This window comes from Thermobia domestica, chromosome 9, assembly GCF_964235325.1.
Source record: "Thermobia domestica chromosome 9, izTheDome1.hap1.1, whole genome shotgun sequence".
Lineage (NCBI taxonomy): Eukaryota > Metazoa > Arthropoda > Insecta > Zygentoma > Lepismatidae > Thermobia > Thermobia domestica.
In genome coordinates this window covers 264,381,035-264,407,684 of record NC_137462.1, presented here as the reverse complement: position 1 = coordinate 264,407,684, position 26,650 = coordinate 264,381,035, and the positions used below count along the sequence as shown (strand labels likewise).

General features: G+C 33.9%; 1 protein-coding gene across 1 annotated transcript in view; it reads right to left on the bottom strand.

The window, feature by feature from the left end:
* Positions 1–2,672: 2,672 nt before the first annotated feature.
* LOC145694257 (THAP domain-containing protein 11-like) overlaps positions 2,673–26,650 on the bottom strand; it is a 255,977-nt gene continuing 231,999 nt past the window's right edge. The window contains exon 3 of the mRNA XM_081770355.1: positions 2,673–3,119. Within this exon, the coding sequence (XP_081626481.1) occupies positions 3,021–3,119 (99 nt within the window). The 3' untranslated portion in view covers positions 2,673–3,020. The remainder of the gene's footprint in view (positions 3,120–26,650) is intronic.

Here is a 26,650-nt window from a genome sequence, read left to right as displayed (position 1 = left end):
GAAGAGGGAGCAAGAAGCAGGCCCGTAGGCAGCTCAAAAATGTAGGGGGCCCGGTAGAAGTTGGGGGGCTACCCAACCATATTATAGTTCATTTGCAAGCCTATTGTGAAAATTTTAGGGGGGCAGTGAAAATTTAGGGGGCGCCCACCCTAGCCTCCTGTGGATACGGGCCTGGCAGGAAGGTATAATAATAGTAATTCAGTGAGTAACTAGTTGTGAAACAAACAAATGCGTAATGTCGCTTGCTGGAAAGTTTTTCTTGTAGCGTTTATAACCCCTTGTTCACGAAACTGGAAGCAACAATCTTCAGCTTTTATTTATTTATTTATTTATTTATTTGCTGAAGCATGGGTGTGTACAATGACTGACTTTTGCTTTGTAATAAGCAGAGAGTGGAAAAAATGTTCTTAATACTTTCCATGCAAAGTTATATGAAAATAGACGTAGAAAAATTTTGAATGTTCCATCCATCACCATCTTTTCGTTCGTTTCACTTTACAGAAATTCCCTTTTAGTTTACGATGCGCTGATACACCAGCCATATTGATTTTCTCAAAAGGGTTGTGAAATATTTTGTTTGTTACTTAAAATTTGCATATGTGATTACAATATTACGATGGAATCAACTTTTCCAACATTAATACAAATATCGGCGTACTTCTGGTACAGTACAGGCTTACCAAAAACATATAAAAAAATAAAATCTCTCATTCTGCAAAACAGGAACACACGCATTGGATTATTTTTCTGTTCTTCGAACATGGCAACGCTGACAAGTAAAGGCTCCAAATGGATGAATGCATGATGAGACTTAGTGTGCCTGATAGAGGATGTGAAAATATATGTGTGTCCAAAGTTATAGCTGCTGAGCGCCATAAGAAATGGAGGGGGAGGGGCTCAAAGTTGGTAGGAGAAGGACTATGCTATGTTATAGAAATACATAAAATAAATACGGTAGTTGAATCGTGATAACTACCCGCCGCCATTTTGAAATCCGCCATTTTGAAATACGTGATATTTTTTGAAATGGAAAGGTAGTCATGTGATATATCAATGAGGGCCCACATGTTCTCAAAAAGTCAATTATGGACTTTAGGTATCATTATCTGCACTTATTTGGAAGATTTAAGATCATCTTTATAGTTATTTACGAAAACCTAGCAGACTGATACTCGTATGTTGAAAGTTTGAATTATCTCGAAAACATATGTAAGTGAAATATATCTACAAACCAAGAAAACTACCAGTGAAATCTGATATCCAAGTTGTGTTATTACATTATTATTATTATTATTATTATTATTATTATTATTATTATTATTATTATTATTATTATTATTATTATTATTATTATTATTATTATTATTATATTACTTCCAATTTGCTTCATATAATGCCGAAGAGAACTGTTTCGGTCTGGGAGAACCGCTTCCGCTTGATTTTTTTGTTTTTGTTTTGTTTCTTGCGCTTTTGGTCAAAAACAATGTGGAATTTATATAGCTACTTTTGTTAAATGACATACTTACTAATATAGAACGTAACACAATAAAATCTGATACATTGGAATGTAATTATTACATACTGTACGTAAACCACAATATTTTTTTTTTACCACTTGCTATATTTTTCACTCAACTTTCTATGTCCACCTTCGTAAGCAACTTGGGGTTAGTGTAGCATGTGATACCTAAATGAAAAGTGGACTACTGCAGTCGAATACAACAATGAAGTTAGCGGAAAATAAGTTATTGGGTGAGGTAGCTTTCTTGACTGTCTATTGTGTCACATTATGTTTGGTCGGTTTTTTTAGAAATATGAAACCTTCGATTAATGTGACTATGTTAGCACAGAACACGATTATTGTGTTCTCCGATGATGAATCATCATTGCAAATTCCGAACTCGCGAAACAACGTTGTCACAATAATCGAAAGCGAATCAATCGTGAACCAAACTTTCAACATACGAGTATCAGTCTCCTAGATTTTCGTAAATAACTATAAAGATGATCTTAAATCTTCCAAATAAGTGCAGATAATGATACCTAAAGTCCATAATTGACTTTTTGAGAACATGCTGGTCCTAATTGATATATCACATGACTACCTTTCCATTTCAATAAATATCACGTATTTCAAAATGGCGAATTTCAAGATGACGGCAGGGGTTCGAGATCTACTCTACCCATTCCTTTTTTGCCGATTTGTAAAACTACCTTGTTTGCGTAGTCTATCTTTCACTATTGTTACGATTCAACAGTTTATTGATGTATTTCTATAACATAGCAAAACCCTTTTCCCACCAACTTGGACCCCCTCCCCCTCCGTTTCTTATGGCTCTCAGCCGCTATAACTTTGCACATACACATATTTTCACATACTCTATCAGGCGTACTATGTCTCATCCCGCAACTCGATTCATAAATTTGGACTCTACTTGTGAGCGTGAAAAACCAGTTTGAACCCCTTTCTGTGAAACGGGAACACACGGAAATAATGTATGTAGGGAATAGGGATGGGGATGAAAATGTTTGAGGACTCATCATAATGACGTCCGAAATTTTGAAGTCTGATATCTTGAATTTTACATAACTATCTTAAATAGAAATCATGGCATCTAATACATAATTTTAATAGCAATTTTTTGTAGAAATTAAATGGCACTGTTATTTTTACCTACTGTTAAGCATTATCAAGTCATTACTTTTTCTTTGGTGTGTCCCCAACAAAAGAGGGTGGTCATTAAAAACTAATATTAAATAACACTCAAGTTTTAAATAACAATAAAATTAAATACCACTAAAATTTTAAATATTTTTTAAATAATAAATTAAACGAAGAAGTTGTTAGACGTAGAGAGGCAGAAAAGGAAAGAAAATACAATAAGCTCCTCGATAAATTTATATTTGCTCCAATAGCCATCGAGACCAGTGGAACATGGAGTTCTAGAAGCCTTGATTTTATCAGAGAGGTAGGCAGAGGCATATCTATCGTTTCTGGAGACGTTCGTTCAGCATCCTTCTTAATCCAACGTATATCCATTGCGGTCCAACGTGGCAACGTTTTTGTCAGTTCTTGGTACGTTGCCGCCTGGAAGGGAACTGGAGTAGGTGTTTCTTGTCTAGTACAACAAAAAGAAGCGAACAATAGAATAATAAAAATAATAAATCAACGTTCAGAAAAAATTAACAGTAATTTAGGCTTAAACTTTAAATGTTGTTCCATCCACCTATAACATAATATTTATTCAAATACAATTAATTTAATTATAACAAAAATGATTTTAAAAAAAATTTAACAATGCTAAAATGTTAAACAATTGTAAATAACACTAAAATAACACAATACAGTAAGAAAAATGAATCAACAGATGATGGACAGGAAATATTAGATTTCCATATTATGTATTGAATTTGTATTATTTGATAACGCTCTGAGTTTCAGTATTTGCTTATAGATTTAAACCAAAGAAAACATTAATCTCTTTGTAGTCTGTCTGCTGTTTCCTTGTATTTTTCCTACATTGAGATTAAATTCTTCCCCGCCCTTTTTCTGACAGTGACCTTATTGGACCATTGAAAGGGTAGGTATAATAACTGACAAGAGACAATAGTAGGGGGGGGGGAGGGAGCACCTTCAAGTGCAGCCCATACAGCGTCTGAATGATTGATTTTTCCTGGGGACGTGGCATGATTAATAGCTTCATGATGTTAATGACTTGAGGATGTCATAGGTGATGGATTTATTCCCGTTACCAATACACTTTCAAAGCCATCGGCGTTTTCCAAAATGAATAATGATCTCTTATTGTGAAGCAGATTAAGGGGAGAAATGTATCTTTTCTACTTTTGTTAATATAATAACATTGCTAGTTTAATCATACCGCCCTGAGAATGTTAAAAGAAGTTTAATTCCATTCTATACCAAACATGCTTTTATTTTGTATAGAGGCATAGTTGATTCAGAATCAACAATGGAACTAAATATCTACCTATATTCTGCCGAAGGTTCAGATCAACTTCAATACTGTGTTATGCCTAAGTATACTCTTATGCATACCCTTATGTATTTGCTTGTACTTATAGTACACCTTTATACAGACTTTCCCAACCGATGTGTCGCGACATACTGATGTGTCGTGCAGTTCCGTGGGGTATTTCGCGAAATAGTATTATAATTCGAAAATGAATTTTATGTCACCCAGAAACCGTAATAAATCTAGATTTTACACAATATATTTTATTTTACTATGAAGCTTTTAATAACAAGCTAAAAATCAATTTTGAGACAGTCAGTACTTAACAGTCTACAGGAGTTTTCCCCAATTGGTGGCCCGCGGATCCTTAGAGCAAAAACGGTAAGATATAGCAAGAAAAAGGACTTTTGATATGAGTTAGGGATGACCACAAAGTTCCGGCTCCGGCGGAACCGGTTCCGTGAGGAACTGGTTCTTGGAGATCCGGTTTTCAGAACTTTTTCCAGACCTGGATCCGAAAGTCCCCAAAGACCCGTAAAGGAGGCACAAAGTTCACCTTCAAAACACTGCAAAGAGGACCACGCGCTTGTGCCCTCCACGCCTAGAACCGCTTGTGACCCCCAGAAAATAATATTTGGGTCCACCAGTAGGTGTTTAGCCAAATGAGTTTGCCAGTTTGCCTCTTTAGCCAATGCGTTAGTCAGTTACCCAGTTTGTTTAGCCAAATGAGACAAGCGGTCGCCGTCTGGGCGGCTACCTTTCGCTTCCACCATTTCATCTAGCACACTGTTCACAGCCTGCCAGCAGCTTGGGTTTAGCGTAGGGATGGTCACAAAGTTCTGGTCCCAGTGGAACCGGTTCTTGGAGATCCGGTTTTCAGATCAGATTCCGGAACCGGTTTCAGACATGGAGCCGAAAAACCGTTCCGGAACCGGATCTTTTAAAACCGGGTCCGTTCAGAGCCGAAAAACGGTTCCATCAGGAACCGGTTCTGGCCATCCCTAATATGAATTTACCGACTCCAGACTATATACCATCTCCACCTTACTTGTCTATTGAAACCGGAAATGGTAGATGAGAGTGCACGGTAGCTCAATGGTTAGGGCATGAGGTCTCTGGTTCGATCAGCGACCAAGTAAGTTTGTGGTGGACAACATCGTATCCGTGGGTTTTCTCGGAGCACATTTTCATTCCATTGATCTTATATAATCATTCACTTACCTTCATCATCTATAGGGTGGCCCAAAAGTAGGTATACACCTCTGCATTGATCAAATATAACATTCTAGCTTGTGGGTTTATTTGCCACGGATGTTCCGAGCTTATAAGTAGAACGACTTTAAGAACAAATAATAAAGAAACTAAGTTTATCTGATGGATGACAATAAGAAATTATATAAAAAGCAATGAGTTGATCAGTACCGGGCTGCATACCTACTTTTGGGCCACCCTTTATATCCCTTAGCCTAAAGGTCATAATCGTGGGATGTTGAACTGAAAGATTTGAGAGAAAGAAATAGTAGATATATTTTTTCTCTGACTTCAATATTGAATTTCTCTAGTTTGGAAGTCTAGTACGCGTTTACACTGTGAAGTAAAATCCTTTCTTTATAACTGGATGCAATACTAAAATCGATAGCAAGTCCCTCGTGGCTAAATTGTTAGTGTACATATCTTCGGCGCGGGAAACTCGCGTTCGATTCCCGGTTGAAGTTCATGGGATTCGGATCCCACGTTAATTTGTAGGTGGTACGATTTCATAATTATAGCTTGAGAGCTAAAGGGGATACTAAACTTCAATTCAATCATAAAACCAAAATTCAAGGGTCTTGACATAGACGCATACGAGTTTTAGAGTCCAGTAGACCTTGCCTCGAAACTTCAAACCCTGTAAAGATGAGAAATAACGAAATTAATATCCTACGTGTATATAGGAACTTGTCTATTCTGATTTTAATACTGAATTTTTGTATTTTTAAAAGTCCACCGCACTTTTACAATGTACACACGTATTTACAGTTCTTTTCAATAATACTTCAATGTATGCGTTGAGTTCCTTTGTGGCTAAGCGGTTAGCATATACGCCCTTGGCGTGGGAGATCTGGGTTCTATTCCCGGTGGGAGCTCATGTGGTTCAGATTCCATGTTAATCAGTAGGTCTTGTCTCATATAGCCTCGCTGCTGAAAAGGACGTTCAATTCAAAATCAGCTCAACTTGAATATGTGAATGTTAATACAGCCTAAATATTTAAATTTAGACCTTTCTCTTTGCACTGCAGTTTTACTCTTTCTTTAATAGTAATGTTCTTCACCACAGAAAAAAATACATAACATATCAGCAATACGTTTGATTGACTAGAACGAATTAATTATGTCTACGTTAATTTAAATGAAAAAATAATTTCGGTTTGCGAAGTTAACAGCAAGTCGGTTCACTCAGTAGTGCTGATTTCTGTATAATTTTGAGAGAGCTCATTCAGGTAGACCCTATGTGTATTTCGTTGTCAAATATTTTTAAAAAGACCGAAGCAAAGATATTTAAATCCTAGGGAGCCGAATTAAAGTTTGGAGAGATATCAGCCCCCTCGGCTGCCACCTAGATGTGTGCATATAGGCTATGTTCACTAGATAGAGGTAGATTAATATTTATTTATATTATGATTAAAAATATAAGCGGGTTATGGGCCTGGTGTGTTGCAATGAGAAAACATATATGTTTATGAACATATGTTTTATTTTTGTGTGTTATTTCTGATTACCTACGTGCAGGGGTGCCCATCCCCCCCAAAGCTGATGGCGCACTCCCCCCCAAAGTGATGCCACTTTTGAGCTTGTTTTAAGTTTACCGCAGGCCCTGGAAAATGTAATCGCACAAACAGAAAACTATACAAAATATTATCATGCATTTATTATACATCATGTAGCAATTGAACAGCATAGTAGAGTTATACCCATACGTCCTTTTTTTTTGACCTTGAAAGTACTTATACTCTATGTACATATTGTCGTTGAAGTAATGAATATTGTAATTACTCTAAGTACTCTCATTGAAGTAATAAATTGAAGTACAAAGTTTCAATTAAACTTGAATTATTACGGCTGTTTTTTACCGGTACTTTAGGTACAATTACTGACATGTAATTATGCTGTACTGGACTGTAGTTTCATTACTTCAGTGGCGCCTTTTTGCGTATGTAACATTGAAACTACTTAGTTTTTGTACTTATACTCATTACCTGTAACTAGTATTACTATGTGTACTTACTGTATTGCCCTTTGAACATATGTAACCTCCAAAGTACTTACACTTTCATTACTTGTATGCAACTTACCTTTTCACGTATGTAGTTTCATTGCCGAACTGTAATTGAAGTTCATAAGTACCCGTAATGTACCTTTTATTTGAATTAAACTTGTGGTAGTATGCTAATTACTAACCTTTTGCCATTAATATTAACATACGGCTGAAGGACACTTACTCACCCTCCATACTCACCCTTCCAGGACAGCAGGAAGCATTCTTTCTTCTTTGAAGACCATTAACTTCCAAGGTCAAAACCTGGTCGGTTTAACTGCTTCGTACTCTCTTATATTCATATACGGAGTTGATTTGTATGTAAGAAATATAATTAGTGATCTTTTGTAATTGTTTGGTAGGGATTATCATATTTCTACTTTTACATAAGTTTAGAATAATTTTGTTGCGTGTAATGACAATATTTAAGTATATAGGGTATGTATAAAGAATTAGTAATAAATTAATTTAATATTTAATTGTATTACATGGATGTGATACAGCATAGCAATTCTCTTTACTTGGTTGGAAGAGAGGGAAAAAAACGTGAATGAAGTATTTAGCGATTAGCACACGGAAAGACGGAACGGAAAAAAAAGGATGAAAAATCATTTTTTCTTTGGCGCAACTGAATAGGGTTGCTGAGGGTTTATGTTAATTTATTTTTTGTTTCGTATTGTCTGAGAGGAAACTTACATCTTTGAAATGTCTGCAGAATGTAATTTATATGAATTCATGTGAATGTACCACCATAGTCGCTTAGTTATATCTATTAAGAAAACGATTATACAGGTACAATAGCAGGGACAGCTGATTGTGTTTTTTGTAACAGGTAGCAAGGGTTTTATTTACTTTTTGTTTTTTCACTTTCTCTTTCTTTCTCTCTCTCTTCCTCTCTGTATGTGTATATGTGTGTGTGCTTGACCTTCAGAACTCTCACACAAAGAATTTATATATATATATATATATATATATATATATATATATATATATATATATATTTACCCGTTAGGAAATGTATGTTATACATATATGAGCTGGAGTAGTTGGGATATTCTGTTTAAAATATATTTCATTATTTAACTGTACATAAACGCACAAATAGTTAATAAGACATATTATGAAGAATGAAAACACACTTATTTCTTACTGATTGTGTATTAATGTTTGACGTAAAGATATGTACGTGTTTGTATTTCGAAAGTGGAATGAAATATTTGAAGTTTTACGTTTAACGAATATACCGGCTAAACTAAAGGAGATGGCGATGATGAGAAATGAATGAAATAGTGGAATGGAGAAAGTGAGAGGAAACAGGAGAACCGCGAGAAACCCTATGCACACAGTGTTTGTTTACCACAGAGCTCACTTGGTGCGCTGGGATTGAACCAAGTACCCCTGCACCAGAGACGAACTTTACCACTGAGTATTGCAGCTCTTGTTTGTATTTGAGTTTACTTTTTTACGATTATATTTTCGGATAAATTAGAGGAATTAATAAAGTACACATTTATAATTTGGTGGAACGAGAATGTAGGAGGACATGGGAGAACTATTGGCACAATATTTTGTACTAGAAATACACTCGAAATAATCGAAAGCATTTCGTTTCAGAAGTGACTTAGTTTATGGACAGTACTATTTACTGCTTACGAAGTTTTGGTACCAAACATTTTATAAGGAAAGAAACGTATTGTAGGTAAATAATGTTGCAAGCGTAACATGGCACAGTTAGCGGATAAAATTTTGAGTATGGAATTAGATTTTTATGTATGTGTATACATAATACAGTAAGTTCAAGGTAATGGATCGAAAATAATAAATTGTGTTATATTATTGAAGTTGAATTGAATTTCAGTTTAGCGTCCGTTTCAACAGCGAGGCTATATGAGACGTAGACCTACTGATTAACGTGGAATTTGAACGACATGAGCCCACCGGGAATCGAACCCGGGTTCGCGTATGCTTACCGCTTAGCCACGGAAGAGCTTATTGTTGAAGTTGATTGCTTGATTGAAGGATATTGCTTTTAACACTGAAAACCCACAATTATTTTCCACTGAGAGTTCAATAGCGACTATATGTATAAAAAATAGATTAGTAAAGGAGATATATGTAATGCACGTTAGGACAACTTTGGTATCTAATTAGTGTAGGTAGCGACATTAATAGTGTGTTTGTTTTTATTAGGATTAGCTTTGTATACAAATTGAAATATTCAGTTTTCAATAAGGGATACCACTTGGAACACTATAGTTTAGTGAAATTGTTTTAGAGCGTCAGGTAGAAGGCAAACAGCAGCACAATTGGCGACAACTATTAGCATGACTAAATTATAGGATATAGTGTGAATGAGAGACCGGGATGCATTGTATATGTAATAATAATAATTATTATTATGGTTAATTTTTTACACCTAGAAAATTATGCAATTAACATTTCATAACTGTTTTGAGGGTTGCATATGATATTCACAGACAGCCTGATACGTTTTTAGTTGAGAAGTGTGCTTAAGTGTTGAATGTGTTAAACTATTTTCTTCGTGCTTTTGAATTAAGAATAGAATATGTTAGATAAACTAGAAATATTTTCACCCATTGCTATGGTGTTGGATTGAAATACTGAATTTAATTATTTCAGGAAATTGTTGAGTTACTGTTTTTACTGGTTCTTTGAATGACTAAAATTTAAGATCAAGGCTACATGAGAAGGGTACTGTTGTTTAAAGTGGAATTTGAGCTATTACTGTGATTTATAACCGAGGAACGTAGTCCATTTAGAAATAGGAAGAGGTGGACTTAATTCCAAGCAAATGAGAAGTGGCTTGTTTTAAGATAGTACTGGATAAAGCATACCCTTTAACTGGCCTACACACCGTCTACATGATGTAACTAGCTCTATTAAGAGTTAGGATGGGTTGCATTGTAGATATAACGAAAGCTTTACGCAGTATACTTAACATTTATGCTACGTAAAAATAACGTATTTTTAAATAATGTTTCATAAGTTTTTTTGTAAGTTTGTGATTCTTGTTAAAAATATGCATCAGGAACTGTGATGCAATCTATTTTGTATTTATATAATTATTACTATAATTATATTTGCTATACTTCAAACAAAATCGAGACTTAGGCCTAATAAATGACTGCTTAATATTTTTAACAAAACATTGCATTTAAATTGTTTTGTTTGAAATATAATTGTGTTCTTATATTTGATATTGAGGAATTTCCGGCTGTACTATGATCATAAGACTTCTAAGAAGGAAGTGAAGAATAGCAAGCGAAACGAAAATGGCCCCAAATGTGTGTAAATCAGCAATTCACAACTTTTAATGCAAGTTGGCTACTAGTATGTAACTGACAGATTGTTAGAATCTAGCAGATGCTCGCTTGCTGCTAACTTAGAGATCAGAAGACTTTTTAAAGTTCCGCAAGTCTAGTGCAAGTGAAGCGCAAACTTATGCTATGTAGGTTGTGACATACTCTGCAATGAAGGAGAAACGAAACTGGTGGGTCACATACCTAGAACAGATAGAAGATGGACGAGAAATAACATACATTGGATTTTCTAGAGATAAGAAGCGATGTACATAGAAGACAATCGAATACAAAATGTATAGATATAACCTGTCGTTTAGCAGAAACTGTACAAATGGAAAAGATCAGCTGATGGAAACATGTAGAAGAAAATGATGGAGACCTTTGTTCACCAGATGATTGATATGATTTGAATACATATGAAAGTTACACTTTTATATTTAAGCTGAACGTTACAATTTTTCTACAGCGATAGGAGAATGATCTATCAGTTGGCAACACTGAAAAAAGCGTTAGAAGCACAGACGATGGATGGTTTAAATTATTTATTTTTACGTCCTAATAGTTTTTAGTCTCACATACATTAATTGTATTTTCGTTTCTTTATTATAAACATGATCATGCAAAGCATTTTGTTCATACGGTTAGTTTTAATTATTTGGTATTGTACTGATTGGTATATTATTTTAATTACTAGAAGATAGTTGAAAAGTTTTGTGTAGCTAGACGACTATGGAAACCTTAGAGTATTGTGATATGAACATGTTTTAAGTTACAGAAGAAGGGTGAAACAGAATTATGATGAAAATTTGTAGAAGGAGAATGTGTAAGGAAATAAGAGATTCGTGAATTTAGAGAGACAATTGAAATCATATTTAGTTATTAAACTAAAATATTTGATAAAGATTTTTAAAATTTTCTATAATTTTATCTGACATATCCAGTTAAAAATGCGCACATTATTCACAAGTAATGTAGTTAGACATATATTTGAAGACATTTAGTGGTACTTTGATACATTTTTAAAGATATGTCTGAATATTATTTTAACGATATATAATTGTTTGACTACATAGCTGAAAATCAATCATACTGATATGTATTTTGGTTATATGTTTTGTTTTCCATGGCCCTAATACGTGATATAAGCTATTCAGCATTTTATGAACTTATTTTGTGCATCCACTACTAAATTACATCCATCAGTTGCACATTTAAATCAGTAAATTTTTAACTTATGAACCAACTAGTTATTAGTGTGAAGAATACGTTACATCATAATAAATTATAATCGACCAAATCAATTATTTCTAAGTTTTTAGTAGTGGAGGTTCAGATGTTAACTATCTCAATTGTTCAAAATGGATTCCAATTGTAAGTGCACTTGTTATAATTACTTTTGATATTTTAGTTTAATATTTAAGTATAAAGTTTGTTTGTTTATTATCTATATAAGTAAATGTTTGTATTCATACTATTTAAAAGTTCCTATAATACATTTTCAATGAAAGGAAAATTTTCTGCATTTTAGTTTATCCGAAGAAACAATATGTAGTGTATTCCCCTGCAAGAGAAATGTTTCTGAAATTCAGTTTAACAGAAAAAGTTTGTAACAAAATATGTTAATAAAAGTCTTTAGTGCAAAAGTTAATGTTTAATGTTGTAACAATAAACATTCTACATTTTAGTTTTTTAGAAATGTTAGAAACAATATGTAGTGTAATTGTCTGCAAGAAAAGTTTCTGGAACTTCATTTATCAAAACAGTTAGTAACATAATGTTAGTAAAAAAATTTTAGTGCAAAATTTTATCTATATAGTGTTGTAGCAATAAACATTCTTCATTTTAGTTTATCCGAAGAAACAATATATAGCATAATTTTCTCAAGAAAAGTTTCTGAAATACAGTTTATCAGAAAAAAGTTTGTAACAAAATATGTTAATAAAAATTTTTAGTGCAATAAACATTGTAACAATAAACATTCTGTATTCTAGTTTATCAGAAGCGTTAGAAACAATATGTGGTGTAATTGTCTGCAAGAAAAGTTTCTGAAATACACTTTATCAGAAAAAGTTTGTAACAAAATATGTTAATAAAAATTTTTAGTGCAAAAAGTTAATGTTAACGTTGTAACAATAAACATTCTGCATTCTAGTTTATCAGAAACGTTAGAAACAATATGTGGTGTAATTGTCTGCAAGAAAAGTTTCTGAAATACAGTTTAACAAAAGAGTTAGTAACATAATGTTAGTAAAACACTTTTAGTGCAAAATTTATCTGTATAGTGTTGTAACAATAAACACTCTGCATTTTAGTTTATCCGAAGAAACATTATGTAGTGTAATTTTCTGCAAGAAAAGTTTTCTGGAACTTCGTTTAACAAAAGAGTTAGTAACATGATGTTAGTAAAACACTTTTAGTGCAAAAGTTAATGTTTAATGATGTAACAATAAACATTCTGCATTCTAGTTAATCAGAAACGTTAGAAACAATATGTGGTGTAATTTTCTGCAAGAAAAGTTTCTGGAACTTCGTTTAACAAAGCAGTTAGTAACATAATGTTAGTAAAAATTTTTAGTGCAAAATTTTATCTGTATAATGTTGTAGCAATAAACATTCTTCATTTTAGTTTATCCCAAGAAACAATATGTACTGTAATTTTCTGCAAGAAAAGTTTTCTGGAACATCGTTTAACAAAACAATGTTAACAAAACACTTTTAGTGCAAAAGTTAATGTTGTAACAATAAACATTCTGCATTCTAGTTTATCAGTAAAGTTAGAAACAATATGTGGTGTAATTGTCTGCAAGAAAAGTTTCTGGAACTTCGTTTAACAAAACAGTTAGTGACAAAATATGTTAGTAAAAAAAATTAGTGCAAAATTTATTTGTATAGTGTTGTAACAATAAACATTGTTCATTTTATTTTATCAGAAATGTTAGAAACAATATGCACTGGAATGTTCTGCAAGAAAAGTTTTCTGGAATTTCGTTTAACAAAAAGTTAGCAACATAATGTTAGTAATACACTTTTAGTGTATCGTATCCACGAAACTTGTGAATTTTGACAAGTAGCAACTCGAGAAATTTCACTTCCTGGATACGATACACTAAAGGTGTATTACTAACATTATGTTGCTAACTTTTTGTTAAACGAAATTCTAGAAAACTTTTCTTGCAGAACATTCCAGTGCGTATTGTTTCTAACATTTCTGATAAACTAAAATGAACAATGTTTATTGTTACAACACTATACAAATAAATTTTGCACTAATTATTTTTACTAACATATTTTGTCACTAACTGTTTTGTTAAACGAAGTTCCAGAAACTTTTCTTGCAAACAATTACACCACATATTGTTTCTAACTTTACTGATAAACTAGAATGCAGAATGTTTATTGTTACAACATTAACTTTTGCACTAAAAGTGTTTTGTTAACATTGTTTTGTTAAACGAAGTTCCAGAAAACTTTTCTTGCAGAAAATTACACTACATATTGTTTCTTGGGATAAACTAAAATGAAGAATGTTTATTGCTACAACATTATACAGATAAAATTTTGCACTAAAAATTTTTACTAACATTATGTTACTAACTGCTTTGTTAAACGAAGTTCCAGAAACTTTTCTTGCAGAAAATTACACCACATATTGTTTCTAACGTTTCTGATTAACTAGAATGCAGAATGTTTATTGTTACATCATTAAACATTAACTTTTGCACTAAAAGTGTTTTACTAACATTATGTTACTAACTCTTTTGTTAAACGAAGTTCCAGAAAACTTTTCTTGCAGAAAATTACACTACATAATGTTTCTTCGGATAAACTAAAATGCAGAGTGTTTATTGTTACAACACTATACAGATAAATTTTGCACTAAAAGTGTTTTACTAACATTATGTTACTAACTCTTTTGTTAAACTGTATTTCAGAAACTTTTCTTGCAGACAATTACACCACATATTGTTTCTAACGTTTCTGATAAACTAGAATGCAGAATGTTTATTGTTACAACGTTAACATTAACTTTTTGCACTAAAAATTTTTATTAACATATTTTGTTACAAACTTTTTCTGATAAAGTGTATTTCAGAAACTTTTCTTGCAGACAATTACACCACATATTGTTTCTAACGCTTCTGATAAACTAGAATACAGAATGTTTATTGTTACAATGTTTATTGCACTAAAAATTTTTATTAACATATTTTGTTACAAACTTTTTTCTGATAAACTGTATTTCAGAAACTTTTCTTGAGAAAATTATGCTATATATTGTTTCTTCGGATAAACTAAAATGAAGAATGTTTATTGCTACAACACTATATAGATAAAATTTTGCACTAAAAATTTTTTACTAACATTATGTTACTAACTGTTTTGATAAATGAAGTTCCAGAAACTTTTCTTGCAGACAATTACACTACATATTGTTTCTAACATTTCTAAAAAACTAAAATGTAGAATGTTTATTGTTACAACATTAAACATTAACTTTTGCACTAAAGACTTTTATTAACATATTTTGTTACAAACTTTTTCTGTTAAACTGAATTTCAGAAACATTTCTCTTGCAGGGGAATACACTACATATTGTTTCTTCGGATAAACTAAAATGCAGAAAATTTTCCTTTCATTGAAAATGTATTATAGGAACTTTTAAATAGTATGAATACAAACATTTACTTATATAGATAATAAACAAACAAACTTTATACTTAAATATTAAACTAAAATATCAAAAGTAATTATAACAAGTGCACTTACAATTGGAATCCATTTTGAACAATTGAGATAGTTAACATCTGAACCTCCACTACTAAAAACTTAGAAATAATTGATTTGGTCGATTATAATTTATTATGATGTAACGTATTCTTCACACTAATAACTAGTTGGTTCATAAGTTAAAAATTTACTGATTTAAATGTGCAACTGATGGATGTAATTTAGTAGTGGATGCACAAAATAAGTTCATAAAATGCTGAATAGCTTATATCACGTATTAGGGCCATGGAAAACAAAACATATAACCAAAATACATATCAGTATGATTGATTTTCAGCTATGTAGTCAAACAATTATATATCGTTAAAATAATATTCAGACATATCTTTAAAAATGTATCAAAGTACCACTAAATGTCTTCAAATATATGTCTAACTACATTACTTGTGAATAATGTGCGCATTTTTAACTGGATATGTCAGATAAAATTATAGAAAATTTTAAAAATCTTTATCAAATATTTTAGTTTAATAACTAAATATGATTTCAATTGTCTCTCTAAATTCACGAATCTCTTATTTCCTTACACATTCTCCTTCTACAAATTTTCATCATAATTCTGTTTCACCCTTCTTCTGTAACTTAAAACATGTTCATATCACAATACTCTAAGGTTTCCATAGTCGTCTAGCTACACAAAACTTTTCAACTATCTTCTAGTAATTAAAATAATATACCAATCAGTACAATACCAAATAATTAAAACTAACCGTATGAACAAAATGCTTTGCATGATCATGTTTATAATAAAGAAACGAAAATACAATTAATGTATGTGAGACTAAAAACTATTAGGACGTAAAAATAAATAATTTAAACCATCCATCGTCTGTGCTTCTAACGCTTTTTTCAGTGTTGCCAACTGATAGATCATTCTCCTATCGCTGTAGAAAAATTGTAACGTTCAGCTTAAATATAAAAGTGTAACTTTCATATGTATTCAAATCATATCAATCATCTGGTGAACAAAGGTCTCCATCATTTTCTTCTACATGTTTCCATCAGCTGATCTTTTCCATTTGTACAGTTTCTGCTAAACGACAGGTTATATCTATACATTTTGTATTCGATTGTCTTCTATGTACATCGCTTCTTATCTCTAGAAAATCCAATGTATGTTATTTCTCGTCCATCTTCTATCTGTTCTAGGTATGTGACCCACCAGTTTCGTTTCTCCTTCATTGCAGAGTATGTCACAACCTACATAGCATAAGTTTGCGCTTCACTTGCACTAGACTTGCGGAACTTTAAAAAGTCTTCTGATCTCTAAGTTAGCAGCAAGCGAGCATCTGCTAGATTCTAACAATCTGTCAGTTACATACTAGTAGCCAACTTGCATTAAAAGTTGTGAATTGCTGATTTACACACATTTGGGGCCATTTTCGTTTCGCTTGCTATTCTTCACTTCCTTCTTAGAAGTCTTATGATCATAGTACAGCCGGAAATTCCTCAATATCAAATATAAGAACACAATTATATTTCAAACAAAACAATTTAAATGCAATGTTTTGTTAAAAATATTAAGCAGTCATTTATTAGGCCTAAGTCTCGATTTTGTTTGAAGTATAGCAAATATAATTATAGTAATAATTATATAAATACAAAATAGATTGCATCACAGTTCCTGATGCATATTTTTAACAAGAATCACAAACTTACAAAAAAACTTATGAAACATTATTTAAAAATACGTTATTTTTACGTAGCATAAATGTTAAGTATACTGCGTAAAGCTTTCGTTATATCTACAATGCAACCCATCCTAACTCTTAATAGAGCTAGTTACATCATGTAGACGGTGTGTAGGCCAGTTAAAGGGTATGCTTTATCCAGTACTATCTTAAAACAAGCCACTTCTCATTTGCTTGGAATTAAGTCCACCTCTTCCTATTTCTAAATGGACTACGTTCCTCGGTTATAAATCACAGTAATAGCTCAAATTCCACTTTAAACAACAGTACCCTTCTCATGTAGCCTTGATCTTAAATTTTAGTCATTCAAAGAACCAGTAAAAACAGTAACTCAACAATTTCCTGAAATAATTAAATTCAGTATTTCAATCCAACACCATAGCAATGGGTGAAAATATTTCTAGTTTATCTAACATATTCTATTCTTAATTCAAAAGCACGAAGAAAATAGTTTAACACATTCAACACTTAAGCACACTTCTCAACTAAAAACGTATCAGGCTGTCTGTGAATATCATATGCAACCCTCAAAACAGTTATGAAATGTTAATTGCATAATTTTCTAGGTGTAAAAAATTAACCATAATAATAATTATTATTATTACACATACAATGCATCCCGGTCTCTCATTCACACTATATCCTATAATTTAGTCATGCTAATAGTTGTCGCCAATTGTGCTGCTGTTTGCCTTCTACCTGACGCTCTAAAACAATTTCACTAAACTATAGTGTTCCAAGTGGTATCCCTTATTGAAAACTGAATATTTCAATTTGTATACAAAGCTAATCCTAATAAAAACAAACACACTATTAATGTCGCTACCTACACTAATTAGATACCAAAGTTGTCCTAACGTGCATTACATATATCTCCTTTACTAATCTATTTTTTATACATATAGTCGCTATTGAACTCTCAGTGGAAAATAATTGTGGGTTTTCAGTGTTAAAAGCAATATCCTTCAATCAAGCAATCAACTTCAACAATAAGCTCTTCCGTGGCTAAGCGGTAAGCATACGCGAACCCGGGTTCGATTCCCGGTGGGCTCATGTCGTTCAAATTCCACGTTAATCAGTAGGTCTACGTCTCATATAGCCTCGCTGTTGAAACGGACGCTAAACTGAAATTCAATTCAACTTCAATAATATAACACAATTTATTATTTTCGATCCATTACCTTGAACTTACTGTATTATGTATACACATACATAAAAATCTAATTCCATACTCAAAATTTTATCCGCTAACTGTGCCATGTTACGCTTGCAACATTATTTACCTACAATACGTTTCTTTCCTTATAAAATGTTTGGTACCAAAACTTCGTAAGCAGTAAATAGTACTGTCCATAAACTAAGTCACTTCTGAAACGAAATGCTTTCGATTATTTCGAGTGTATTTCTAGTACAAAATATTGTGCCAATAGTTCTCCCATGTCCTCCTACATTCTCGTTCCACCAAATTATAAATGTGTACTTTATTAATTCCTCTAATTTATCCGAAAATATAATCGTAAAAAAGTAAACTCAAATACAAACAAGAGCTGCAATACTCAGTGGTAAAGTTCGTCTCTGGTGCAGGGGTACTTGGTTCAATCCCAGCGCACCAAGTGAGCTTTGTGGTAAACAAACACTGTGTGCATAGGGTTTCTCGCGGTTCTCCTGTTTCCTCTCACTTTCTCCATTCCACTATTTCATTCATTTCTCATCATCGCCATCTCCTTTAGTTTAGCCGGTATATTCGTTAAACGTAAAACTTCAAATATTTCATTCCACTTTCGAAATACAAACACGTACATATCTTTACGTCAAACATTAATACACAATCAGTAAGAAATAAGTGTATTTTCATTCTTCATAATATGTCTTATTAACTATTTGTGCGTTTATGTACAGTTAAATAATGAAATATATTTTAAACAGAATATCCCAACTACTCCAGCTCATATATGTATAACATACATTTCCTAACGGGTAAATATATATATATATATATATATATAAATTCTTTTTGTGAGAGTTCTGAAGGTCAAGCACACACACATATACACATACAGAGAGGAAGAGAGAGAGAAAGAAAGAGAAAGTGAAAAAACAAAAAGTAAATAAAACCCTTGCTACCTGTTACAAAAAACACAATCAGCTGTCCCTGCTATTGTACCTGTATAATCGTTTTCTTAATAGATATAACTAAGCGACTATGGTGGTACATTCACATGAATTCATATAAATTACATTCTGCAGACATTTCAAAGATGTAAGTTTCCTCTCAGACAATACGAAACAAAAAATAAATTAACATAAACCCTCAGCAACCCTATTCAGTTGCGCCAAAGAAAAAATGATTTTTCATCCTTTTTTTTCCGTTCCGTCTTTCCGTGTGCTAATCGCTAAATACTTCATTCACGTTTTTTTCCCTCTCTTCCAACCAAGTAAAGAGAATTGCTATGCTGTATCACATCCATGTAATACAATTAAATATTAAATTAATTTATTACTAATTCTTTATACATACCCTATATACTTAAATATTGTCATTACACGCAACAAAATTATTCTAAACTTATGTAAAAGTAGAAATATGATAATCCCTACCAAACAATTACAAAAGATCACTAATTATATTTCTTACATACAAATCAACTCCGTATATGAATATAAGAGAGTACGAAGCAGTTAAACCGACCAGGTTTTGACCTTGGAAGTTAATGGTCTTCAAAGAAGAAAGAATGCTTCCTGCTGTCCTGGAAGGGTGAGTATGGAGGGTGAGTAAGTGTCCTTCAGCCGTATGTTAATATTAATGGCAAAAGGTTAGTAATTAGCATACTACCACAAGTTTAATTCAAATAAAAGGTACATTACGGGTACTTATGAACTTCAATTACAGTTCGGCAATGAAACTACATACGTGAAAAGGTAAGTTGCATACAAGTAATGAAAGTGTAAGTACTTTGGAGGTTACATATGTTCAAAGGGCAATACAGTAAGTACACATAGTAATACTAGTTACAGGTAATGAGTATAAGTACAAAAACTAAGTAGTTTCAATGTTACATACGCAAAAAGGCGCCACTGAAGTAATGAAACTACAGTCCAGTACAGCATAATTACATGTCAGTAATTGTACCTAAAGTACCGGTAAAAAACAGCCGTAATAATTCAAGTTTAATTGAAACTTTGTACTTCAATTTATTACTTCAATGAGAGTACTTAGAGTAATTACAATATTCATTACTTCAACGACAATATGTACATAGAGTATAAGTACTTTCAAGGTCAAAAAAAGGACGTATGGGTATAACTCTACTCAGCATTACTTATTAAGTGTCGTACATGGTATAAATAAGAAAAAAATAAATGCTCCCAGCAGAGAATGGGTAAATTACCTACACAAAGCGATAAACCGACCAGCCCATCCTTTCATATAGCAACTTGCGCGGTACTTCATTCATCGAGTTTCTAAGCAGGGGGTAGGGGGATTCATTCTCGAGATTTAAAAAAAAATCGCATCGTGTTCCAATGTTATTCTGACGACAGCTAAATTACTTATTCGACATTAGAGTAAAATTCTTCCCCAATTTTTTTCTCGATACCACAACTTGCGCCATTCATCCCTCGTGTGGGCGGCCCTTCTGTCTTAAAACAAACCAACCTTTCCTTTCATACGGCTACTTGCGCGGTACTTCATTCATCGAGTATCGAAGCAGGGGGTACGGGGGTTCACCCCGGAAAAATTTTTGAAAATTAGCTTCTCAAAATCGTGTTTTAATGCTATTCCGACAGTAAAATTGCTAGTTCGAAAGTAGAGTAAAATCTCCCCCAAAATTTTTCTCAATGGCGCAGCTTGCGCCATACATCCCCCCTGTGGGCGGCCCTGCCTACGTGTAATTCTAAACTATTTTTTGGCCTATTACACTTTCTCGCACAAACATCTTTTTTCATAGCCTAGTAATGTTTGGTCGGACTATAGCGCCTGCTTGGAGTTCGTACGATGGGATGAAAGGTTATATCGAGTGAAGCATGGTCAGCTGAATAAAATTCATGCGTGTGCAGTGTTGCCAGATCTACTGATTTTGCAGGAGATCTCCTGCTTTTTCTACATTCTACTGATCTACTGCGAAAGAAAATGAAAAGTGAACAATCTCCTGCTTTTTCCTTACTTCGAGAAGTTGAAGAAATATATTATTATTAATATTGAATTTTCAATGTTTCCTCACATAAAAAGACGAAATTTCTCTGTTATAATACACGAAGCTCTGTAGAGCATATAGTTATAGAGCTTTACTGTATATAATATGAATCCAAAGAATACGTCATTTTCTATATGCATTATGGTTCGCGTTTTTATCACTTTCTGTAAGATTTACAAATAAGTGTTGTTTAGATTGGGACTTGGGTTGGAAGAGTGGTTTAGATCATTTTTCCACGATCGTCAACATGAATTCGTCTTACGCCACGGTCATGTTTGACTGCACCATATAGCTACGTTATCGCTACGTGCATGAAAAGACATTTTCCTACTCCACTTTGATCTTTCACTACGTTTTACTTCACACATGTGTGTATCACTTAATATTAATATAAATCGGGACTTTTTCCTTTCATTTGCTCAACGTAGTTCATCCGAAATGAATTTTGGACTGCTTGTTTTGACTACTGCCCCCTTAATACTGGCAAATTTTATTGTCCCCCCCCTTCCGGATTCACATTCAAACGCCACCACTGTATGTGTCTACTGCTTTCTCCTGTTTTTTTATCTTCGAATCTTCTGCTTTTCCAACTGACTCGTCTGGCAACATTGTGCGTGTGAGTTATATTTTCATTTAAGGGGAAGACAGCATAATCCAGGTTACTGTCATCACATGCATTGAACATGTTATGTTGAAGTAAGCCGAGGTCTTGAATAAATGTTTCTAAAAACCAGCACACATTCTAACTTCCATAATTAATGATATACAATTAATGAACAAATTAAAATCATCCATCAAACCCACATCATCTACGGGAAGAGCTGCTAATACCGAGTTTCTGCATGTTTCCAAATGTTTACAAGAGAATTTTTGTGTGGTCTCTAATAACAACCAAGGAACACCGTCTTACCTTTAATAACACTTAATTGTACCCAAACAAGTCCACAATTTCTTGTTAAATTATGGTGCACTTTGCTTGTTCATTTATTATTTACACAAACCACAACACAACTACAACGAGATGTTACGCATTCTTTTTCTGTATATATTAAAATGAGATGAAAATGGAAGTTCTTCATATTGTACTAAAACACTTAGCCATGTTTCAGTAAACATTAAACAGTCATAATTAATTTAGCTTCGTGTGTTACACTATGTATTAATTTACTTCTGATGCTCCTCACATTTTGATAATACACAGAAAATTCATATTACCATTGGGGGGAGCAGGATTCCACTGAACATCCCTACTACTGTGCGCGCAAGGAAAGGTGGCTTCTGACAGTTGAGTAGAGCACGTGGAGTACTGAAGGCGCTGTTGTCAGAGACTCCGCAACAGAGACAGCAGCTCTGGCGACAAACTTAAGACGTTTAACAAGTCATCTCAACTACCGGCAACAGCGCGGTCCTTCGTTGCCTATTTTAGTAACAGCGTGAAAGTATACTGCTGTGATTGGCGAACAATTCTCCCTCTCGTTTTGTTTACAACATGTACAGCTATCTGTGAGAAGCCATCTTTCAGTAACTCCATAATAAGAAGGAATGAAAATAACAAGTGTAAGGTCCTGATAATATGCGAGAAAAGTTCGGCTCTCCCGCTAGATGGCTGAACATTGGATATACAGGGTTAGCATAAATGATTCATGCGTTTTGAAAAGGCTATATTTTCAAAGGTATTACATGTACACGCATGAAAGATATATGAAAAGAACCACAAACTCACAAAGTTTGTATTGCGTGGCAGCACGAGTCCATTATCTTTCGATCGGGTGTGGCAGCACGATGTTAGTACCTGTCGAAAATGGAGGAAAAGCAAGAAAAAAGATGTCGTCTGGATGTGTGTCGTGTCACCAAAGGAACACATATTGGTGAACATTTGCAGAGGGTGTTTAAAATTGGTGAGTTTGTGGTTCTTTTCAGATATCTTTCATGTCTGTACGTATAATACTTTTGAAAATATAGCCTTTACAAAATGAATTAATCATTTATAGCCCTGTATTATACACAAATTCATCAGACAAACAAAGAGGAATAAAAATAAAGACTTTATAACCAATAGCCTGTCTGCTACTTCCAGTTCAACGCTAAAGATTAACGGGGAAGTCAATCTGTAAACAAAAGCACAAGATGGCCAGCGTAAGATATTAAACACCACTGCTACTTGAAGAAACAATGATGAAGACAAGATAATCAATGACTTTACAGACTTCATGTTACAATAAAGAGTTTTGTAGGATTATAAGTTTTTGAGACCGTTTAGTAAGTATTAACCACACCAATCATAAGTATGTTACGAATTCAGTCATTGGTACCTAACATCACTTCAGAGATTCAAACCTCAAATGTATATTAGGGGACATTTAGGGGTTCGTCTCGAAGGGGACATCCAATGATACCACACTCGACCCTCAGCCTAAACCCCCGGAGCCGGGAGGAGGTCAACTTTAAAATCTTAAATAGAAACCTCCATTTTTTTTTATTGCATAATCTTATTCTCCGTGAAGAAATACGTAACTTTTGTATTGAACATTTTTTCGTTGCGTCATAGATGGTGCTGTAATCGACCACAAAGAAAATGGCTTAGAGACACATGAAAAATGAGGCATTTAAAACTGTTTTTGGAAATATCTGGAAAACTACAAACCGGATTTCAAAAAAGTTGCAAGGAAGGGGGACATCCAATGATCCACACTCGACCCCCTGCCCCCAAGCCTTAAGGCGGGAGGGGATCAACTTTGAAACCTAGGAACCCATTTTTTATTGCATAATCTGATTATCCGTGAAAAATTAACTTTTGTATTAAACATTCTTTTCGTTGGTGATAGATGGCGCTGTAATCGACAAAAACAAAATGGCTTATGAACACTTGAAAAATGAGGCAGTTAAAACTGTTTTTGGGAATATCTGGAAAACTACAAATCAGATTTTTAAAAAGTTGTAACTAAAGTTGTTCGTCTCGAAGGGGAACATCCAATGATACCACATTCGAACCCCAGCCTCCAAGCCTTCAGGCGGGAGGAAGTCAACTTTGAAATCTTAAATAGGAACCCAATTTTTTTTATTGCATAATCTGATTCTCCGTGAAAAAATATGTAACTTCTGTATTCAACATTTTTTCGTTGCATGATAGATGGCGCTGTAATCGGCAACGTCAAGATAGATTACAAACAGTCGGTATAATCAAAATAGGTTACAAAGATGAAAATATCTAAAGAAATACACATCAGATTAAGAAAACTAACACTTTTAATATCTTTGCAAATGCTATCAAATAACACTATGGTTGATACCTCCACTACTATCATTGGATGTTCCCCTTCGAGACGAACAACTTTTGTTACAACTTTCTTAAAATCCGATTTATGGTTTTCCAGATATTTTCAAAAACAGTTTTAAATGCCTCATTTTTCAATGTTTGTAATCCATTCTAAGTTTTTTCGATTACAGCGCCATCTATCAAGCATGAAAAAATGTTCAATAAAAAGTTACGTGTTTTTTTTTTCACGGAGAATCAAAATATGCAATAAAAAATGGGGGTTCCTATTTCAAATTTCAAAGTGAGGGCAGGGGCCAGTGTTGCCACAGTGCTAGCTCTAGAGTGGGCTGAAAAATAGTACCAAATTGAAACAAAAAGGGCTGAATTCATTATTTTATACCAGTGTAATGCATGTCTCTATAACATTAAACTAAAAGAGGTAAAGTTCTCGGAAACTAGCCTCTCCCCCTCTTCGAAGAGTCCAAATCAAGAAAGTGCTCTATTTAAAAATTATTTTTTAGAAACATCCAAATAGGAGGACCCCGAACAACCGTGAAAGTAGATGAAACTTTTCTCGCACGTAGGAAATGAATTATAACAGAGGCCGAAAATTAAAAGGGAAACCAGTTATCATCTTCGATATGTATTGTAAGGAAACCAAACGTCCCTCCATTTCAAAATGATCATTAGAGCAAAATGGTATTATGACCATATATGAAAAAATATATAAAGCAAGGAACAAATCAATCATCTCCGAGTTCGTGTGTAAACGGTATGTTATCATAAAATATTAAAATATAAATTATTGCATCTTATTCTTGCTTATTTCACGACCGAACGAGGACTATAGACAGTAACGTTTGTTAAATTGTGTGGTGCTGAATTGGGTAGAATTGTACCAACTTTTTCACAAAATGGGCTGAAAATGCCAGCGTGGTACCAACGGGTCGATGAATGACAAAAAGGGCTGAGCTTGGTACAATTGTACCAAGTGTGGCAACACTGGCAGGGCAGTGGGTAGGGTGTGGTATCGTTGGATGTCTACCTTCGAGGCAAACAACTTTTATTACAACTTTTTAAAAATCCGATTAGTAGTTTTCCAGATATTCCCAAAAACAAGTTTAAATGCCTCACTTTTTGTGATTGTAAGCCATTTTGATTTTTATCGATTACAGCGCCATCTATCACGCAACGAAAAAATGTTCAATACAAAAGTTACGTATTTTTTCACGGAGAATCAGACTATGCAATAAAAAATGTCGGTTCCTATTTAAGATTTCAAATTTAACCCCCTCCCGCCCCCGGAGGGTGGAGGCAGGGGGTAGAATGTGGTATAATTGGATGTCCCCATTCGAGACGAACAACTTCCGTTACAACTTTTTTAAAATCCGATTTGTAGTTTTCCAGATATTTTCAAAAACAGTTTTAAATGCCTCATCCGGTATTATATACAGATGGGATCAGAAAAATGGAAACAACTAAACGGAATTGCAACTTACCAGATTAATATGGTGTCGGACCACCTTTCGCCTTCAGAACAGCCTTGATGCGACGTGGGATGGAGGCATAGAAGTCGTGAATGGTAGCAAATGGAATTTTACACCATTCCTCGTGCAGGGCATCGGCCAGTTCTGTGAGAGAGGATGGAGGTGGAAATCGTCGCCGGAGTCGTGTTTCCAAGACGGGCCACAGATGTTCAATTATGTTGAGATCTGGGGATTGGGCTTGCCAGGGGAGGTGTTGAACTTCATCCCGATGTTCCTCAAACCACGCTGCAACAACGCCAGCTGTGTGAAGATCCTGGAAGATGGCGTCATTGCCCGGGAACAACATCCGGACCATAGGATGCAAGTGGTCTCCTAAAATTGCGACATAATCGTTGGCAGTGATTCGTCCGCTAAGTGTGACCACAGGACCCAATGGAAACCATGATATGGCGGCCCACAGCATCACCGAGCCGCCGCCATTTTCACAGTTGGGCGGAGACACTGCAGATCATAAGCTTCTTTGGGCGTTCTCCACACATAAACACGGCCCGTGGTTGGAAATAGGATGAAGGATGACTCATCCGACCATATCACACGTTTCCAGTCCTCAACAGTCCAAGTTGCATGATCGTGGCACCATTTG